Below are 18,409 nucleotides of genomic sequence, written 5' to 3' on the forward strand. Positions count from 1 at the left end.
GTTTCATTTGCCTTTTTTTCAGTGTTTATTCTTTCCTATTGTTTTGATGCCACTGACAAATCCATATTTCTGAAATCTTCCATAACACATTTAGATCATGTCTTCCCTTGTCTTCTCTGTCTCCTGATTTCTTTTGTATGTATTTGTGCATCTCTGTGTGTGTGTGTGCATATGTGTATGTGTGTTTGTGTGTATATGTGTGTGAAGTCAACCTTGGGTGTCATTGTTCAGGAGCCATCCACCTTATTTTTTTTTGAGACAGGGTCTCTGACTGTGGTCTGAGCTTGCCAATTAAGCTATGCTACCTAACCAGTAAGCCAGGGATCTACCTGTGTCTACCCCCTTAGTGCTTGGATTACAAACTCCAGGCCTGCCTGACTTTAAAAGTGTATGCTGGGGATCAAACTCAGGTCTTCGTGCTTGCATGGCAAGCACTTTACCAACTGACCATCAATCCAGCAGTTTTCACTGATGGGTTTGTTGTTGGTTTGCCTAAATTTAATCCTTCAACTTTCTGTTACTTTTCTCTACAGTACTCTCAGCTGTGGGTTTTGTGGATGGCCAGTGTTTAAAAAAATCAACAGGATAACAGTCCTGAGTTACAACTCTGGACTTCATTACTTGGTACCTATAAGACTCTGGACTGGTCTTCTCTATCTGGGTTTTTTCATCTATAAATTGGAAATAGTAGTAATAATAACTCTAAGGATTATTTTTAGTATTATATAGGTCAAGTATCTTATATTAACCTAGCAGAATAGCCTCTCAAGTTTTTTACAAAATACATTCCACTTTCCTTACCCGTTGCTTTAGTGTTTTTAGGCATCTGTCACAAAAATGCCATAAACTTGGTGGCTGATTAGTAACAGAAATGTATTTCTTATAGTTCTAGAGTCTGGGAAGTTCAAGATTGGGGGCACCAGAAGCTTTGGTATCTAATAAAGACTCACTCCTGCTACATAAGCTGGTACCTTCTCACAGAGTCCTCTTATGTTACAAAGGGCAAACAGGGTCCCTTGAGCCTCTTTCATAATGATAGTAATTGTATTCACCAGAACATGCTGACCTCCTCACTTCCTAAAGGCCCCTCTCCTTTTCATTATTTCATTATTTCATTAAGAATTGGGTTTCAACATAAGAATTTGAGGGAAGTATAAACATTCAGACCATAGCAGTCTACCTTAGAATAAGGGTTGGCATGGGTTTTTGAATACTTTCTGTCAAAAATGATAATCTTCACATGATCTTACAGTACTCTGGAATTAATGCACATACTCAGAGATAATATGTCCCCTTTTTTTCTATAGGGAAATAAATTTGAAATAGCTCCAGGTTTATGTTTTCACATGCTAGTCATTTATTTTACAAAAACTTTTTAGCATGTACTATATGCTGGTGATAAAGATGAAAACAGACTGCAAAAATCCCTCCCTTTGTAGTTTTGTTTAGCTGTTAGACAGTGAATACAAATTCACCTATAATCTTTGTCTTGTGATTATTGCTAATGAGAATGATAGAGAAAGGATGAGAAAAGCTGGAAATGCAAGGGGAAAGTTTCACAGTCTTGAACAGAGGTGTAGAGATGAAAGTTGGTGATATGCTAGTAAACTGGCCTTTTGAAAAAGAAAAGTGCTGGTTTACATTGTTTGCTGATTTCTTTGATAATTTTTTTTTACCATAATCACAACAAAACTATAGTAGGCACTAATATATCATTTTCAGATGAGAAACTAAGAAGTGACTTATCACAGTGCTGATAGTTTATTGTGAAATAAAAATGAAAGGCGGTTTGTATCCAAAGCCTTGATGCTCAGACATCATTAGTGACTGCACTAATGTCTAGAGGCAGTTTGGTTGTCCTCTCGTAAATAAATTGTAATGGTACTGCTGTGCATTCTGCAGTGCACAGCATATGGCCCATCCCACAACAGAGAGTTCTCTAGGCTGAAGTGTCATACATAATGCTGAAATTGAGAAACCTTGCCCAGAGCGTGAACTGTTGATCACTGTGTTAGAGTCAGTACCCTTTTTTTCTTTAAATTATTTAAGGTTTAATAGAATTTCAATAAATTTCTATTTTGATTTGGCAAATTATATTGAAAGTAATTGTACTTACCTATTTCTTGTTAGAAAATAATTTGTCAATTTCTTTTGAATGTTTAACAATTGTTTGCAGAAACAAACTTTTAAACAACTTTGAGATAATTTACATACCATGAAATTATCCACTTTAAGTGTATAATTTTTAAAGTGAATTTATCAACTCAGTTCAGTTAGGACACATCATTACCTCCAAAAGATGTGTACTTTTCAGTCCCAGGCAACTCTTCTATGCTTTCTGTTTCTAAATTTTGCTTTTCTGGGAATTTAACATAATTATGTAATATTTGATCTCTTCTGCCTGACTACCTTAACTTAGCACGTTTTTTAGTTACATTCATGTTGTAGTATCAATAGTTTCTTTTAAATATTGAAGACTATTTAGTGTGTGACTATATTACATTTTGCTTAACCATTCCCTCAGTTAATGTGCATTATAAGCAGTGCTGCTATAAATATTTCTTTACAAGTCTTTGTGTTTATGTACCATTTTACTGCCTCTGTAGGAGTGCAATTACTAGGCCTATAGAAGCTTTTATTTAACCTTTTCGATTTTTGGTTTTTGTTTTGGAGGTAGCATCTTGCTCTGTAGCCCAGATTGGCTAATTCTGGGATTACAGTCATGTACCACATAGCTCCTGGCTTATGTTTAACTTTTTAAGAAACTGCGATAAACTGTATTCCAACATGGTATTCCATTTTGTATTCTCAACAGTACTTTGTGAGGACCAGTTTTTCCACATTCCTATCAGCACTTTTTTAACTGTTGGTTTTAGTTTCTTTGAGACTGTCAGGTTGGTCTTGAGTTACTGGCCTCAAATGATCCTCCTGCCTCAGCCTCCTGAACACCTGGAATTATAAATGTGAACTACTGCTCTTAGCTTCCAACTTCTTTTTTCTTTTCATTGGGGGATGGAGTGGCTGGTGTGTGCACAGTATGAGGGTGCACATGTGCCTGTGGAGGCCTGAGGTTGATGTTGAGAATCTTCTTCAGTTGCTTTTCTACCTTATCTTTTGAGGCAAGGTCTCTTAATCAAAACTCAGAGCTCGCTGATATGGCTAGTCTCACTGGCCAGCTTGCTTCAGAGATCCCATCTCTGCCTTCTGAGGCTGGAATTACAGGTAGGCAGTTCTGCCCATCCAGCATTACATGGGTTCTGAGGATACAAACTCCACAGGCACTTGAGTGCTTTAACCTCTGAGAAGTTTTCCCAGGCTCAGACATACGGTTAGTTTTTTATGGTTCTAATTTGCATCTTTTCATGTGCTATTAACCATTTATTTGTGTATCTTCTTTCATGAAAAGTCTTTTCAAATTATTTCGACAAACCTTTATTTTAATCTTACTGAATTTTTATTGTGGGAGTTCTTTTTATTGTTGTTACTGCCTGATTTTGAGACACAGGTCTTGACACTTTGCAGTCCAGGTTGACCTCAAACTCAGGATCATCTTTCCTTAGCCTCCCAAGTGCTCAGATTAACAAGTGTGGCACAGTCAGCCAGAATTCTAAGTATGTCCTGGATACAAGAAGCTAGTTTCAGAATTGAAATTTCTATGTGCTATTAGGTCAAAGAGTTATTTACCTATGTTTTGTTGGTTGAAAGGCTACACCTGGGCAAGCCTTTACAGTTGATGGTTTGGGGTAGGGGTGTACTCTGCCTATTCTAATGTTAATTATGGAGATTTTATTATGTTTCTGTTTCCTTGGAGGTGATAGTATTTCTATCGTTTCTTTTGGTTGCTATAGGTTGTTAATGTTGGAGGGTGGGGAGGCTGCTCCTTTAAACAGTCTCTTGTGTTGGCTCAGTGGTTTCCAGAGGACCTGACTTTGGATCCGGGAACCTATATGGCAGCTAACGACTGCCTGTAACACCAGTTCAAGGATATCCAACATTCTCTTCTGGCCTCTATGGGCATTGCATGCACTTACATACAGGCAAAACCTTCATACACAAAAAAAATTTTTTTTAAAAGTCTCTTGTGTAGCCCTTTTTGGTTTTACCTATTTAGAGTCCAGCTGTTGAGAGATTGGGGATGATGATTGGAGAGACTGGAGGGGAATGATTGTTTTTATTTCTTTGATTTTTTTTTTTTTTTTAGGTTCATTTTATGCTTAATAAGGTACCAATGAAGTATAAGTACGACCTTAATACATTATCTAAAATTTGGGCCAGTGAAAAATAAGTTGTTTGTTAAAGTTGTCCTTGTAAAATAGTTCACTAAAAATTTTATTCATGTTCGTTAACATTGCCATGTTTATCTTTCTGTATGTTAATTGTCTTTTATAGTCATTGCCCATGTATTAGAAAGTCATAATATGATAATCATAGTGATATTTTACATGTCATGTGGTATGATCCTTTCTAATCCAAAAATAGCATTAGGCATTCCTACTACTGTGTTAACCAAATGACTAAGGTTTATTTAATTTCCTAATTAGTAAAATGTGTGAACCTCATGAACCCACCATCCCTTCCCTCACTAGGATGTTGTTATACAGTAAGAGCAAACATAATTCTGTGGTATTCTTATTATTAATACATAATCTCCTTCCAGTCAAAGAAACAATTGGGAAAGACTCAAGAGAAAGAATGACTAAATTTCTGTGTATTCCTGAACAAAGAAAAATGATATTAGAAAAACCTAGTAAACCCAGGACTTAGGAAGATGAGTACAGAGTCACAAGTTTCAAGGCCAATCTGGGCTACATAGCAAGATCCTGACTTAAAACATCCCCCACCTTCCAAAAATGTTAATATTAGCGCAATGAGAAGTATTTGGAACTCTATATTATTCTTAACAGTTTTTCTTTAAATCTAAAAGTTCTACATTTTGAAAAAGTTTTAATCAGCATAAGCGCTAGCAAAATGGCCCAAGTAGGTTAAGGGTCTTGGTGCCAAGCTTGGCAACTGAGTTCAAATCCCAGAAGCCACATGATAGTAGAGAACCAAGTCCTGTACGTTTCCTCTGGCCTCCATGTGATGCACATGCACCTCCATAATTAAATATAGAAAATGTGTAAGCATTGACATAACTCACGAAATGCAAATCAAAATAAGATATGAGCCCTGACACTGAAGGGTAAAAGAAGACTTTTTTTGTCTTCTTTTTTAAAATCATGTCTAACTTTTTAAAATCATGTCATAGTTCTTTTACTTGCAAAAGAAAAATTAGTAAAGAAAAATATGCATAATAATGACATTACATTACCTAATAATGCTGGCCAAGTGTTATTGATCATATTTTATATATATCTTCATTTATTAATTTGACATGTTTACTTAATTTTCATAATTCTTGTGGAATATGAAATGTATATTTCTTAGTAAGAACTTTGGCAAAAATTGTTAGTGTTTTTGAGTGTTAGTAGTCAGTTGACAGTCACCTGATGTACTGGTTAAAACTGCCAAGGCTTAAACTCTAGGCATTGCTCTAGTAAATCTGGGTCAGTGCCTAAGGTTTTGTATTTTAAAAGTTCCAGTGATTGGGGCTGGTGAGATGGCTTAAGGTTAATAGCACTGGCTATTCTTGCAGAAAAATCCCAGCACCCATATGGCAGCTACCAACTGTCTGTAACTCCAGTTTCAGGGGATCTCAAGCCCTCTTCTGTCCTCCATGGGCATTGCACAACATGGATGCAGGCATAACATTCATTCACATAAAAAAAAAAATTTTAAGTTCAAGCAATAGTTCTGATTATAACTTTAATATACTTATTTACATATTTATGTTTTATTTCAAATATTTGTTTCCTGTTAACTAATGTTAAAAATTAACCTCCTGGTACCTAAACTTTATTTTCATTAACTAGTTTTTATAGTAAATGTGGAGTGCTGTAATTCCAGCACTCCAGAGGCTGAGGCAGAGGCAGAGGCAGAAAGATTAGTTCAAGGCTTGTAGTAGGATGCGTTGTGAGACTCTGCCTCCAAAACCCAGAGTAAGAGAAAATACTTAAGTGCCAGCTGAACATAATTTATGAAATCTTTTCTTTTTCTTGTAGTTGATCACAGCAGAGTTAAATTGACTTTGAAGACTCCTTCTCAAGATTCTGACTATATCAATGCAAATTTTATTAAGGTATGTATTAATATTAGATCATGTTGCCATACCAGCTTTATTAAAGCTGTATTAACTGTTCAACATGGTACCAATAGCAAAATAAATAAAAATGAAGCCTCTTGTCTGGCACTTTTCATGTGTGTTCCTTCTAGCCTACTTATTCATGCAGATAAACTATAGTTGTTTGATTTATTTTTTAGTTATTTGTATTTTTTATATGTATAAGTATTTTCCCTGAATGAATGTAAGTGCACTACATGCATATGCAGTGTCTATGAGGGCCAGAAAAAGGTGTTAGATCCCCTGGAACTATATGGGTTCTGGGAATTGAACCTGGGTCCTCTGCAAGACAGTTAAGTGCTCTTAACCACTAGCCACTCGAGCCCCTTCTTTGATTTTGATTTTTTTCTTTCTAATAGCAGAAATTGTTTTCTGTTTTGTTGCTACCTTTAAATGAAAGGCTTATAAACAGTACCTATGATTAAATCATTTTGCAAATTATCCTTTTGAAGGTAATAAAATCACAATGCACACCTTTGTTCTTTTGAATAATTTCTTACGATAAATTAATAGTTCCCGAATTGCTAGGTAGTACTTATCTAAATTTATAGGATATAACTTAAATTTTAAAACCTTTAGTAATTGTTACTTTGTGCAGTGACAGCTCAGAGCTAGGTGTGGTAGCTCATACCTGTAATCCCAACACTCAGAAGACCTAAGCCAGAGGGTTGCTGTGAATTCCAAGCCAGCCTTCACTGAAAAAAATGAGACTGTTTAAAAACAAAAAACAAAATTTTTAAAATGCTAATCATCTTCTTAGATAATTTTAGTTACCCTTGAATTAAAAGTAGTCAAGTGGGCTGGAGAGTTGGCTCAGTGCTCTTGCGGAGGACCTAGGTTCAATTCCCAGCACCCACATGGCAGCTAACAACTGTCCTAATTCCAGGTCCAGGGGATCCAATGCCCTCTTCTGACCTCTGTGGGCATTGCATGACACCATGTACCTACCTGCATGCAGACAATATATTCATATACACAAAATAAAAATAAAATATTAATTTTTTTAAAAAGTAGTCAAGTCGTTTGAGGCAGGTTGAGTTGGTTGACTGGTTGGTTGGTGTTCTAGTTTGCCTTTAATTGCTGTGACAAAACACTCTGACCAGTACCAACTTTGGGGAGAAAAGGGTTTATTTGGCTTATATCTCCCAGGTCATAGTTCATCACTTAGGGAGTCCAAGGGAGGAGCTTAGAGCAGGAACCTGAAGGCAGGAGCTGAAGCACAGGCCATACAGGAACACTGCTTACTGGCTTGCTCCCCTGGCCCTGTGTTTAACCTGCTTTCTTACACAATACACAACCATCTGCCCTGGAGTAGCATCTCTCACAGTTGCCTGGGACCTCCCACATCACTCGAAAGTCAAGAAAATATCCCATAGACATAGCCAAAGGCCAGTCCAAATGAAGGAAATTCCCTAATTGAGGCTCCCACTACCCAGGTGTTCAGGTTGACAACTAAAGCTATCCAACACAATTGGTTTAAGATCCTATTTGAGAGTCTCCTGCCTCAGTCTACCTAGTGGTAGGATTGTAGGTTGCTCTACCATTCTCAGCCTAATAGTCATGTTTTTCATTGTTGCCAGTAGAAAGATACAAACTGCTGTATGATTGAGTTTAAATTAAGGGCTTATATTTGTTCTGTAAGTTACTCTGTTTTTTAATCTAGTTATACAACTATTATAACTTTCAGTGATTTTTTTAAAAATATATTGTCAGTCATATTTAATAGACCTTTTATTGACAATACATATTAGGTAGTAATCTTATGGTAAAATTAATATTATCTTATAAAATTGAACAAATATTCAATTAAAAAATCTTTTAACAAAACTAATTTATAATTGAAGTAAAATCCAAAATTAAATGATTAAACGAAAACTAATAGATAATTGTATTTCAGATGTTACTGTTCAAATTATTTTACATACACATGCATTAAAAGTTCTAGTTTTTTACTTAATGACATTGATTTGATTATATGCCAGTTTATTGTTTGAGTCAGCTGCCTTTTTTTATCTGTTATTGAGCGTATTCAGTGGCTGTGGAAGAAACTACCCCAAAGGAAACTGTTAACTAGTATTGTTCTTAGAATCAGGCTCTGGTTTTGAATTTCTGTGATGGTTAGCTTTTTTGACTAGGTATAAGGCTTTTGTTTTGTAATTTTTTAAGTAAATATTAATTCTTAGTACAAAGTGATTTTTAAATTACCAACTCTGTACAGTAGATCCAATAAACACAAAAGTGCCAGTTGTTACCAAAAGCTAAAGTGAATTGGGTGTATTTTTGCTATGTTTTGTGTACTATGAAAGAAAATGCTTTAGGTGAAAATATTACTAATAAAATTTGAAACCTTAATGTTTTGAATTATGAAATATTTTTGATAATCATAGTAAATGTGAAACTTATCACCATTTCAGGGTGTCTATGGGCCAAAAGCATATGTGGCAACCCAAGGACCTTTAGCAAACACAGTAATAGATTTTTGGAGGATGATATGGGAGTACAATGTTGTAGTAAGTAATTTAACTTTCCATGTAATTTGAAAAGTATATATAACATGTGATGATGTTACATGTTCTACTGAATAAGGAGTAAGACAGCTTTTTAGCCATAATTGTGTGCTTAAATATAACATTTCTGGAAAAGACAGAAACTTATTTAAAAGATACCTCATTAAATTCTCATGAACTAGTCTATAAATATTTTAAGAAAAATGTGACTGTAATTTAAATCTTGTCTTAAATCAGTAACTAATAAGAGAGCTACTAAATAACTTTAAAATGGTAAAAAACAAATACTGCTTTCATAAACCAATCTTGATACTGCAACCATGTTTTTTAAAAAAAAATTTTATTGTAGTCTTTGAGAAATTCATATATCTATTCAATGCGTTTTGAGCCTATTCACCTACCACTCCTCATCTCTAGCTCCTCCTGAATCCATTTACACACACATTAGGGTAGGCCATCCACTGGAGCATGGTCAACCTACCGAGGACCATGCCCCTGAAGAAAGCTGACTCTCCCTCTCCTAGGAGCCATTGACTGTCAATAGCTTCTCAGCCAGGAATGGGGACTCATATGCCCCTCCCACATTCAGTATGGCTGTGTTTTTAATCTTTTAGAAGTAGAACATTTTGAGTCCCTCTTCCTAGGAAAATAGATGTAAGCATATTATCTCTAAATAATTAGGTGAAGTATAAAAGAATTTACAGGACCTATCCTGCCCTTCTTCTCCCAGACCTCATTCAGTTGGAAGCATATCCAAACTTTTAGAGTTTTAGTTACTTTTTGGATGAAAGAACATTGTGACAAGATAAGTGAATATATAGCATACTGCAAAGAGCCTGCCTGCCCAACTGTGCATCACCTTTGGAATCAAAGCATCTGCTTGCTGATGGTTTTGGTGTGTGGATATGGAAACCCAGTAATAAGGAACCCTCATTCCTTTTTCTTGAACTTTACAATAGGCCTTTTCTATGGAATTATAATGAGTCTAAGAAATTGAGACCATCGTTATCCCTTTGAAAGACAGAAAAAGGAGAATTTTCCAGGCCTTAGTGTTTGCTGTTAATTTCATTTTAAGACAAGATTTAAAGCATAATAAACTTTGTTTACGATGGGTACATGCTCTATTTTAGTAGGAGTTTGGATTGCACCAATGTGGGCATTTGTGAAAATTTGGAGAATGTTCACTTTAAGATTTGTATATGTCATTGTTATATATTTTCAAAGGAAAATATTGTATTAAAAAGTACTGGTCTGGATAATACTCATATTAAAGTATTTGGGAAACTATGCTAATGTCTGCTGCATGCTTAAGTGTTTACGGGAGAGTGTACTAATGAAATACATTTAAAAACAAGATGGGTTGGTGGAGGGATAAGTATGATAACAGTTACAGTAAAAGTGTAATGATTATGGCCAGGTGCGGTGGAGCACCTTTAATTCCAGCACTGGGGAGGCAGAGGCAAGCGGATCTCTGTGAGATGAAGGCCAGCCTGGTCTCCATAGCAAATCAAGGCCAGCTGGGGCTACAGGGAGACCCTGTCCCAAAAAGATCAAAAAAAAGTTTAATGATTATAAGCCAGATGTGGTGGCACATGGGAGGCAAAGAAATCTCTGCGAGATAGAGTCTAGCCTGATCTACATAGCTAGTTCCAGGACAGCTGGGGCTACAGAGAGACCGTCTCAAAAAACTAAAAAAAAAAAAAAAAGTTTAATAAATGAATCTATGAGAGTCATAGTTTAAAATAATTCATGTTAGTTGAAGTCAGTTTTATCCATTGCTGTGTAGTTATCTCTTGTTTAGAGGGTGTGATTTTGATAGTTACTTTAATTATACTTTAAATAGTTATTTTTTATATACGCCAAGTGTACTTTTACTCTGCAAAAGTAAATTCTTAAAATTTGTAGTTTATTTTAGAATTAAAACTATGTTTAACTGAGATATTCTGTGTCTCCCACCCGGGTTCCTTTTTAGATCATTGTAATGGCCTGTCGAGAATTTGAAATGGGAAGGGTATGTATACTTGTTGACACATTGTATTTCTAAAGATAGATGTTCTGGCCTTTTATCACTTTCTGTAGCTTGATCCGAAGTAGTAAAGGGTACACACATGTTGTGTTCTATTTTACATGATACATGAAACAAAGTGGCTTTTAAAATACAAACTTTGGGGATGGAGAGATGGCTCAGTGGTTAAGAGCATTAATTTTTCTTTCAGAAGACCTGGGTTCGAATCCCAAAACCCACATATGGCTAACAACTGCCCATAACTCAGTTCCAGGGGATCCGGCACCATCTTCTGTCTTCACGGGCACTGCACAACACGGATGCACTTAATACACATGCAGTCAATACACTGATACACATTAAATAAAAATAATAATAATAATAAACCCATAAACTTTGTATTTCATAATATACTAAAAACAATTGTGTTATTATTTGTCTTCAAATATTTAATGGCACTTTAAGTCAAATATAATTCATGGTCTAAAGAAACAGCTTAAAATACTAATGAAATTGCACAAATGAGAACATTAAAGTAATTCTGGTTGTCAGTTTAAGCTATGTGTGGTGGTACACACCTGTAATCCCAGCACTTGAGAGGCAGAGGCTAGAAGAATGCCACAAATTTGAGGCCAAGCTGTTAGTTCATATAGTGAGTTTCAGGCCAGCCAGGTCTACATGAGACCCTGTTTCAAAATAACAAGAACAACAATGATAATAAAAAATTTTAAATAGCTTGAATATTCTGATTTGTCTGTCTGAAAAAAACCACTGTCTTTGTGTGTGTGTGTGTGTGTGTGTGTGTGTATGTGTGTGTGTGTATACATGAACATGTGTATTCAGGTGTGCTTGCCTCTGCATGTGAATGTAGGATGTTAGAGGTCAACATCAGGTGCCTTTCTCTGTCACTCTCCACCTTACTTCATGAGATGGGTCTTTGACTGAACCTGAAGCTTACCATTTCAGCTAGACTGGCAAGCCACTGAGCACTCAGAATCCTCCTACCTTTACCCCTCACTGCACAACACTGTCCCTGACTTTTACGTGGGCACTAGGGATCCAAACTTAGGTCCTCCTGCTTGCATAGTGAACACTTTACCCATTGAGCCATTTCCCTAGCCTCACCACTGTCTTTTTTGTTTATGCTATTTTCAAAGCTCAGGAAAGAAAATTCCTTACCTGATGTATTTTATTTTTTTAGTAGTGCTTTGATTGAACACAAAGCTTTATACACACTAGGCAAGCACTGTGCCACTGAGCCACATTCCCTGTCCCCTTGCCTCTGTTTTTAACTATATTGTAAGTGATACTAGTTTCACACTATTGCAATATCCCGTAGTATCAATTCATAAATTGTCACTGTAGGAAGTGTAATAAATTTACAAAGAATAGTACTTAAGTAAAACTAGTTTGACCTCTAAATGCAACACCCAAATCAAACTTACAAATCAGACTTAAAGAACGAATTATGTAGTGTTTTTACTTAAAGTTTCCTTATATTAATACAGTTCATTAGTAAAGTAAAAGCAGTTTTTAAGTTCTAAAGAAATGGTTATTAAATTTCAGTAAGCAGTATGTTGCAGAAGCAAGATAAATTATTATTATATGAATATATGAACAATGGAGAAACCTTATTTTAGCTAATAATATCTTTTATCCTTGCAGACAGCTTTGTCAGTATTAAGTAATGTTGGATAGAAAATGAACAGTCTAAAATAAAATATAAACATTGAGGAATTAATCAAATTGTCTACTTAAATGTTTATATTCTTGACTATTTGATTATAGGAGGAAATTCAAAATTTACTCATCTAATGTTAAGTTACTGTTAATGTTTAGGGTTTCTCTTTTTTGTTCCATTATTAAGCTTATATTGTGTATAAGTGGTAATACGTAATGAAAAACACTCTTCATTGGCATAATTAACATTTGCAAAATTCTTCTGGTACCAAGTGATGTTCTTTCTGTCTAAACCCTAGGCTGCAAAATATTTGTAAAAACGTAAGAAAAACCTTCATACAGTTATTTAATTTTTTTTGTTTGTTCATTTGTGACAACAGAAAAAGTGTGAGCGCTATTGGCCTTTGTATGGAGAAGACCCTATAACATTTGCACCATTTAAAATTTCATGTGTAAGTACCTATTTAAATTTTTTTTTAATATTTTAAAATTATATTTGTATTATTATTCTCTGAGAAGTTCATACATGTATACAGTATATTTTGATCATACCCACCGTGCTCCTTCTCCAGACTTCTAGACCTGCCTAACTACATCTCCCTCCTAACTTCATGACCCCTTTTTTACCCACTGAGACCAGTTAGTGCTTCTAGTATGTGCAAGGATGTAGAACCATCCGCTGGAGCAAGCTACCAGGAGCCACATCCCTGAAGAAAACTGACTCTTCTTTCCCAACAGCCCAAAATTGCCAATAGGCCCTCTGCTGAGGGTGGGACTTTGTAAGCCCCTCCCCTATCTGTGTTGAAATTTTGCTGGCTAGGTCTTGTTTGTGTCTTATACAAGCAGCCATGGCTGTTATGAGTTTGTATAGTAGCCCTGCCATGTCCAGAAAGCTGTTTGACAGCAGTCTACCCCAGCCTCTGGTTCTTAAATTTTTTTCTGCCCCTCTTTTACAATGATTTCTGACCTTTGGGGTAGGGGCTGTGATATAGATGCTCCATTTATGGCCAAGCATTCCAGAATCACTTATTCTCTACGCTTTAACAAGTCGTGAATATTAGCTGTATTAGCTTCCATTCACTGCAAAAAGAAGCTTCTCTGTTGAAGGTTGAGAGCTGCACTAATTATTTATTTTATGTGTATGCGTGTTTTGCCTGAATGTTTATAAGTATACCGTATACACTTCCAAGGAGTCCTGAAGAGGGCATCACATCCCCTGAAACTGGAGTTACAGACAGTTGTTAGCCACCATGTTGGTGCTGGGAACGGAATCTGGGTCTTCTGCCAGAGCAGCTAGTGCTCTTAACCACTGAGCCATCTCTCCAACCCCGCCTTCCCTACATTTTAATAATTGTGTATAAGGTTAAATTTGAGAATTTCCACCCTGAAAGTAAAGATTAATCCTTATAGCAGGTAATCTGACATAAAACCTAAAATATAGGCTGGGCCTGGTGCATGCACCTGTAATTCCAGCACTATGAGGTAAAGACAGGAGGTTTGCCACACATTTAAGCCCAGACTGGTCTACATAGCAAGTTCTAGACCAACTAAGAGAAAATAAAAACCACTAAAGTACATAACCTTACTATTTCATCATCTCTAGAGTTAAACTCAAGTTCAACAGTTAAACTCAAGTTCAACACTACACAGTAAAATCTGAGAAAAAGAATTTTAAAACAATGATAAAAGAAAATAAGAAAAAAGGGGGGGGGGTGGATTCAAGAGGTAAACAAAAAGTAGTAAAAGGTAGATAAGCTAGAATATAATTATTTTATTTAGGTGGCATATTGTATCATATTTATTAGTCACCTGAAATAAATACATTTGCAAACAGAATCAATAGGGTGTTGGGGGCAGGTATAAATGGATGGAGAGTATAGAAAGCTTTATTATAAGGAATTGGTACATGAAATTACGGAGGTTGGTAAATCCAAAATCATTTCACAGTTGAGCTCAAATTTCAGTTTGCAGTAAGTACTCTAAAGTTGTGGTTAAAATTAATGGTTTGTGGAACAAAGTTAAAAGGTGTTGTACTGTTTTGTTGCTTCTTTTTGTTCTTGTTGTTGTTTTGTTTTTGTTTTGAGAAAAGGTCTCCCTCTAGCTCTCAGCTAGCCTGGAAACTGGATATATAGCCTCGGTTGACCTCAGTCTCACAGACATCTATCTGCCTCTGCCTCCTGAGTGCTGAGGTGGGGGAAGAAGGGGCAGTTTGTTTAAATCCTGTTGCATTTCATATTATTTGGGATGAATAATAACTCTTACATATAACACTTCTTTCAGTAAAGGAACAGTACCCTCTTACCAATCCAGCAACTATCCTATAACAATAGGTCCCAGGACAGCCCAGGGAACTTAGAGTTAACAGTTAAAAATTTAAATGCAGTAAGAAAACTGTAATGAATATTATCATTCAAGTAAAAACTTTGTATTCAACATTCAACAACAAAACAGTTTCATAAAATTGGGACTATGAATTGACTTTTCTGGATGGTTTTTCAACTGAACTAAAAGACAATTTTAAAGTATTCTTAATAAGAGGTTTAGTTTGGTGAGTAAAAGCCAATCCGATTTTTCAATGTCAGGATTAGTCTATGCTGAAGAAGCAAAGTTTTTCTTTAAAACTTTCAGAATAGAAAGTAATGTATATGTCTTTGGCTGTCAGACAACTCAAATTTCCACTGATTTAACTACAATCCAGAAATTAATTTACTAAATGAAAACATGTTAGTGAAAATAACCAAATTGAATAGCTTGCCTACTTGGCAGCACAGTGTTTGAGATGGAGAAATGACTCTTCTAGGGTTCTTGTGGTTTGGGAATGAGGAAGAGGGTAATAACATGGTGATCAGAAGAGGAAGAGTGGCCAATAGGAGTTCAGTGCCATGTTGTTGCAGCCAACCACTTGGACTGGCTGTCAGCACACTCCCCATTGGTCAGCTCTAGCCTACTAGGCTTTTTGTAAATAGTTTTGTTGCATATTTAGCTATGACAGCAATAAAGTTAAGTGGACAAGAGACTATTATTCTCTGGCCTTTTACCAGGAAAGTTAAGTTGAATAACAGCTTTCTCATCTGCCCTCCTCTTTTGTTTATTTTTTGAGACTTAGTCTCCCTGTGTAGCTAAGGCTGCTTCAAACTCACAGCAGTCCGCCTGACTCAGCCTTCTAAGTGCTGGAATGATAAGCATGATCTTTTTGGTAATAATAAAACCATACTTTCCCCTTAATAATAAATGAAAAATATAAGAAATACATTCCCATGCTTAAAAAATAAAAGCTAGAATAATAATGAATATACATTTTATTAATTAGATAACATATACTGTTCCTGTTGATCACTATCCTAAACTGTCTAGATACAAGTAACAAAGCATAAAGAATAACTTACTTAGTAAGAAACTGATGTAGAGGATTCCTTCTAATGCTTTGGCTAATAGACAGTAGGAGACTTACATAGTTATGTTATCAACAACCATGATAATAATAATAACAACTTAGGGGTTTTTTTCCCTCTTCTTTCCCAGTTGCCATCCTTTTAAATTGAGTGTTGAATTAATGTAGGAACAGTAAGAGCCTGTGGAAAGACAAAAATGGTTGAAGATGGGATACAGTGGCAGACACTCAGGGAATAGCATTCTGTTTGGATTATTTTGTTAGTGGTTCTGATGATGATTGCTACTTTGCTAATATTTTATTAGATTATAGAGTCCTGATTAAGTAATCACTTAATATTTTTTTAAATTGATAAATAAAATTTAGATAACATTATAAAGCAGAGGCTATGCATAGCTCAGCGGAAGAGTGCTTTGCTCTAGCATGTACTGGGCCGTGAATTCAATCCTCAGCACCATTGGGGGAGGGAATAGCTTTTGAAAATATTTTTCCTTATTTTCTTTTTTGTTTGGAGATGAAATAAAGTACAACTACTTTAATTTTAAATTTTTATGTGTATCAGGGTTTTGCCTGCATGTACGGTATGTACACTACATGCATGCAGTGCCCATGGGGGCCAGAAAAGTGTGTCACATCCCCTGGACCTGGCATTATAGATGGCTGTTAACCACCATGAGAGTGCTGAAAATTGAACCTAGGTCCTTTGAGAGAGCAGGCAGTGCTCTTAACCACTGAGCCATCTCTCCAGGCCCGTGTCCAGAATTTATTTGTTTGTTTTAGTATGTATGTTTCATTTTAACACTTTAATTGAATGACCAATTTTTCTTTTTAGGAAGATGAACAAGCAAGACCAGACTACTTCATTCGGACACTCTTACTTGAATTCCAAAATGTAAGTCATTTCCGTTATAGACAAAGAATAGCACTCCAGTTTCTGCTTTTACATATCCTCCCTCCCAGGCTGGCCTTGAACTTGAGATCCTCCTGCCTGAGCCTCCCAAGTGCATGATAATGGAGAAATTCAGAGTATAATGGTGATCAGAGGCCAGAGAGAGTGTCAGATTGCCTGGAACTGGAGTTATAAGCTATTATAAATTTTAATTTACTTAGAACAACTTAAAATTTTTTGTGTAGGGGATTATTCTTTTCTGCACATAGTTTTCTAATGTTACTATAAACAGTTTTCTAATGTTACTATAAACAGATTATAGAATTATTTACACATTTATTAGTTCACTTTTTAAATTTATTTTTATTTATTTATTTTTAGTTCACAATTTTTTAGAAACAAATCATCTTGAAAGCTAAATTTTCAGGGCTGGAGGGATGACTCAGCAGTTAAGAGCACTGGCTGCTCTTGCAAAGGACCCAGGTTCCGTTCCCAGCACCCACATGGCAGCTAACAATCATCGATACCTCTAGTTCCAGGAAAATTTAACGTCCTCTTCTAGCATACGCAGGCATTGCGTCAACATGGGTGCACTTACACATATGCAGGCAAAACATTCATACACATAAAGAAATAATGAATATTTTTTAAAAAAAGAAATCTAAATTTTTATTCAGAGGCTGGAATGTAACTCAGTGGTAGAGCCTTTGTCTAGTGTGTACAAGACCTGGGGTTCAATCCCTGCACTATAAGAAATAAAAAAGTATATTTTTGTTTAGATATATATTGTTTTTATTTTAGGCTATTGACTTAAATGTTTCAGAGCCAAACAAAATGATAATTTTCCAGGAAAAAATCAAAGACAATGTCTGTCCACTTTTTCTTCATTTATTTTTATTCAGCTTAGTCATGAAATACATCATTCTTCAAAAAGTGATGGGGAGATATGGGAGGAGTTGGAGCGGAGGGAGCGGGCATGGATTTGGTCAAAACACCTTATATGCATGTATGAAATTCTCAATAAATTATTCATTTAAAAAAAGAGAGCCGGGCATGGTGGCACATGCCTTTAATCCCAGCACTTGGGAGGCAGAGGCAGGTGGACCTCTGAGTTCTGGGTCAGCCTGGTCTACATAGTGAGTTCCAGAACAGCTGGGGCTACAGGGAGACCATGTCTCAAAAAGACCGAAAAAAAAAAAAAAGAAAAGAAAGAAATGCATCATTCTTCACAAACTTCTGTAAACCTACCTACTTTTTATAGGCAGGTGTAGATCCTGTACTTTACTCATAATATGCCTTTAATCAGGTCATTTACTATACTTTGGTTACAAGTTTTTTTATCTATTATAAAATGTCTTTTAATTTCTACAGGTTATCAAATATGTCTACTCTCCTAACTTCATAACAGTATATACTGTCACCTGTCCTGCGCATAAATGAAGATAGAGAGGACTTGAGAAGTTACATAGCTTACCTACTTATTAAGTAGCAGACGTAGAACTTGAGCTAAAGTCCAAGCTCTGTTCTTTCTGTTAACACCTGGAATAATCAATCTTGGTTATTGAGGCGTCCAGAGATCTTTTATTTATGTGAGCTATCACGTTCAGTATTTACTTTGAAATTAAAATTGAGAAAAAGTTTAAAGATACGGATACATAAGCATATATTCCACCAGCTGTTAAAAGAAAAGACAAGTAAAATTTTGGTATAATTGTAA

At 35.7% G+C, this 18,409-nt stretch overlaps 1 protein-coding gene across 2 annotated transcripts in view; it reads left to right on the plus strand.

Moving 5' to 3' along the window:
• The window catches only part of Ptpn12 (protein tyrosine phosphatase non-receptor type 12), an 82,292-nt gene that overhangs the window by 30,711 nt on the left and 33,172 nt on the right, over nt 1–18,409 (plus strand). For both annotated transcript variants that reach the window (XM_008830777.3, XM_017797555.2), the window contains exons 3-7: nt 6,102–6,178; nt 8,635–8,730; nt 10,700–10,738; nt 12,793–12,864; nt 16,636–16,695. In XM_008830777.3, the coding sequence (XP_008828999.1) occupies nt 6,102–6,178; nt 8,635–8,730; nt 10,700–10,738; nt 12,793–12,864; nt 16,636–16,695 (344 nt within the window). The remainder of the gene's footprint in view (nt 1–6,101; nt 6,179–8,634; nt 8,731–10,699; nt 10,739–12,792; nt 12,865–16,635; nt 16,696–18,409) is intronic.

The sequence above is a fragment of the Nannospalax galili genome, unplaced genomic scaffold, assembly GCF_000622305.1.
Source record: "Nannospalax galili isolate Female #2095 unplaced genomic scaffold, S.galili_v1.0 scaffold312, whole genome shotgun sequence".
NCBI classification, from domain to species: Eukaryota; Metazoa; Chordata; class Mammalia; order Rodentia; family Spalacidae; genus Nannospalax; species Nannospalax galili.